General features: G+C 41.5%; 1 protein-coding gene across 1 annotated transcript; it reads left to right on the top strand.

Moving 5' to 3' along the window:
- The first annotated feature begins 1,177 nt into the window (after positions 1 to 1,177).
- Positions 1,178 to 2,539, top strand: LOC117315189. Its single transcript, XM_033869333.1, has 2 exons — positions 1,178 to 1,834; positions 2,243 to 2,539. Exons 1-2 carry the CDS (start codon positions 1,178 to 1,180, stop codon positions 2,537 to 2,539), a joined length of 954 nt encoding a protein of 317 aa, XP_033725224.1.
- Positions 2,540 to 3,533: the final 994 nt, after the last annotated feature.

The raw sequence follows: 3,533 nt of genomic DNA, 5'->3' as shown, positions 1-3,533 counted from the left end.
CAATCAGCAAAATAGATGATTCTTGCAGTCCGCGACATGAACTTATTGGTGTCCGAAGGATATAAGACTATTTATATGAAGAACAAGAACCTGTAAAACACCACGCCCATGACAATAATGCTTCCGTTATTAAATACGTTCGGGAGGAGAGAGGGGATACACAGAACTGCAATGACACTTGGCACATGACAAAAAGCATAGGAAGAGCGGCAAAGAAAATAACAGGGAACAAAGAAGAATCACGGGAAAACATGGCACAACGAACTCTCTGACAAAGCAGCATCTATACGAACACGCATATACTGATGTATGTGACAAAGACGCCAAAAGACTAAGACAAAACATTTCCAACATTTCTGAGCATTACAATGGAAATCATAAAGCATGTGACAGAAAATCAAGATGCAAATCTGATCCAGGCTGCTATGAAAGCACAAAAAAATTCTATTAGGTCTCCAGAGGCTGAACAAACGTTGAAAGATTTCCTTTTAAAATTACAAGTATACAAAAATGCTGAAGATTATTGTTATTGTAAAGACACAGACTACGTGGAATCATTCAACAATTCCCTCCTACAGTACCATGACAAACGGATTGTATTTAATGAATGGTCTTACAAAATGAGAATCAATCTTTCGATTCTAGACTGGAATGAGCATGTTGATAGGCCAATTACATCAAGGCAAACCATATTTGAAGACATGAAAACACCTCGACAAAAGTTAGGGTCCTCTGTCCACAAAAGGAAAACATACAATTTTCGTGAATACATATGGGTTCTGTGGATGGAGCACATGTATACCAGCTAGATGAAAAAGTTGTGTATGAAATATTTATTACAAATTTTACATTTAACAAGATACCGGTGTGAGTGTTGTTATAGTGATTTATGTGTGACCATATTGAAAACAAACTGGAAATTTACTTCATCAATGATAGCGGTAAGGTAGGACAATGGTGCTTTGTTTATGCAGTGTGTATCAAAGCCCTAGCAGCCTGCCCTTAACTCCTCCCTTTACACTAGTCACAGGCTAAAAATGCCGCGGTACCCTGGTACCGCATGTTGGGGGTTTAAGACACAGGAGTGATTTTAAGACACAGGAGTGCCAGGGACTTGGGTGGCGAATAGGACTCAAATGCACAAAGTGTGCATATGTGTCCAGTGTATACTCTCTATATGAAGGAAGGCAGGAAGGGGAGAGACACTGTGCAGATGAATTCTGCAGTGCAAGTTGGACTAACACAGACTAGAATTGGTAACTCGGCAATGCGACTAACTCTGATGAGTTCCAATATTCCTGCCCCCTCTGATAGAGGAATGCAGAAGAGTGCTAATAAAGTATGTGACCAGATCGAGGAACTCAATAAGACTGACATGGGTGGAGTTAGAAAGAGAATACGAGAGATCAACACACACCGAGGAAACCCACCAAGTAAAGTGGACCTGATGGTCGATGCCACCTACAACAACCCAATCTATTCCGGTGGAGGAAAGACTCCATTGCAGCCAGCATCACAGGTTATGTTCAGCACCATAGAACACAACACCAAGGACCAGTATGTGTTAGACCTAGTCATCAAGAACAAACTCTGCAATATATGGCCACCCTGTGACAGTGAACATAGCTCGCACTGTAAAGGTAACTTACCTCTAGCCTCGTCGATTTGTAATGAACAAGCATACTGTTCTGAGAGTCTGGAGAACCTTAAAAGAGATGGCCTGGAAGTGGACAAGCTTGTTACTGACACAGGTGCGATCAAGGCTGCTGACAAGATATACAAATGTTGTACATCATGTACAAAGCCACAACACTATCTGGACCCCATTCATCTCGCAAGGAATTTTAGAAAAAAAACATGTCAAAGTGTGTGAAAATAGAAGAAATAATGCCAGGATCCACTAGGAAAGAGCGACAAACAATCAAGAGAAGGTTTACACTGGACTTAGCTGCTCGGTGTCAGGGCAGAGTTGTCTCGCCTTTATGACAGACACTGTGGGCGTCTTGTTCCTTTACAACGTGCGGCTCGTGGTGTCAGAGAGGCAATTGTGAAATACTACCAAGGTGAACATTTTGAGTGTAAAACCAAATCACTTGTGTGTGCAAGGAGGAAAACAAATAAATGGCTAACCGACACCTTGTACTTAACAATTGATTTCAAGGTCAGTGATGAGGAAACTGTATCCAAACTTCTGATGGAGAAAGTGAATGCCCGTCTGGGTGACCAAGTTTTGACCCTGTAGAACCTGACAACCAAAAAGGTAGAATCTGTGAACAGACGGTTAAAGCGGTCTCTTCCCTCAAGTGTGAACTTTACTCGTAACTTCTCCGGGAGAGCTCATAGGGCTGTGTATTCTGTGAACCATAGACCGGGCAATGCCATTAAAGAACTGTATAGTGGAGTTGGGTGTCCTATAACAGCTGGAAGCTCTGTGTCCAAGGACCTGGATAATGAACAGAAAAGACATTTATATAATAAAGCGCTTAGTAAATCAATCAAGGGCAAGATTCAGAAGGAGACGGAAAAAATCACTACATGAAATGAAAACCATAATAGAAAAGGAACACAAAACAAAAGTACAGGACACTACTTCACCAGAAATGGATAAAAAGAGGCAAAGTAAAGCAGAATTGAACGAGATGGAAAAAATGGAAGGAAAGTGAAGCCTTTTTTCAATGTCTACTTCATGATTTGGGCCAGAGTCGGTGTATCGAAGAAATGATTATTAAAGTTTCTAAGATTGAAACTCCACCATACATTGAGGCTGCTAAGGACATCTGTATTCTAAATTCAGGGTCCACAGTGGATAATTCTGTTTTGCGCATACTGCCTGATGACATCAACACAGCAGGGCTATTACCAATCACAGTCCGTGGCGATGGTAACTGTCTTCCGCGAACAGGAAGTGTCATCATCAGTGGGAAAGAAGATAAGCATCTAGAGGTTAGAGCTAGGATTGTTCTGGAGCTCGTGACAAACATCAACCTTTACACGGATCCTAGCCATCTCCGTCGAGGCACCCTCTACAATGACAAAGAGGCCAAAAATCTTCCTAAAAAGTTTGCCATGTATTCAGACGTCTACACCCCAGGAGAGATACTTACAGAAGCTGTTGTACAAAGGATTTTGTTCAACGAAATGGTGAAAATATGTACTCCTAACTCTTACATGGGCATATGGCAATTGTTTGCTTTGGCTTCTGTTCTCCAAAGGCCTTTGGGATCAGTATATCCTAATCTTGGTAATGTAAGGCGTCATTTGAACAGGGACATTATGCCTCGAGAGATGAAGGAACTTTCTCCTGTATACGTTATGTGGTCTTCCACCAGAACAGATGAGATGGCCCTCAATCATTGGATTCCAAATCATTTCTGTCCACTCACTTCTCTCTATAACCAATGATGTTGCAGATGATGTGATGGCCTTGGCAGATGTCGGTATTGAAGATTGTAGTGCAAATTCTGATCAAATAGAGAACATTATCTGTACCTTGTGCTCTCCACCCAGGGACGAGGATTTGAAGTAAAAATAAA

This window comes from Pecten maximus, chromosome 17 (genome assembly GCF_902652985.1).
Source record: "Pecten maximus chromosome 17, xPecMax1.1, whole genome shotgun sequence".
In the NCBI taxonomy this organism is placed as follows: domain Eukaryota; kingdom Metazoa; phylum Mollusca; class Bivalvia; order Pectinida; family Pectinidae; genus Pecten; species Pecten maximus.
This window is presented reverse-complemented; position numbering and strand designations above follow the sequence as displayed.

Bases quoted from the DNA above. Each gene is read 5' to 3' on its own strand.
- LOC117315189 (XM_033869333.1), top strand. From the start codon at position 1,178: ATGAAGGAAGGCAGGAAGGGGAGAGACACTGTGCAGATGAATTCTGCA. The intron at 1,835-2,242 runs GCAAGGAATTTT...TTGACCCTGTAG, and splicing joins ATCTGGACCCCATTCATCTC to AACCTGACAACCAAAAAGGT.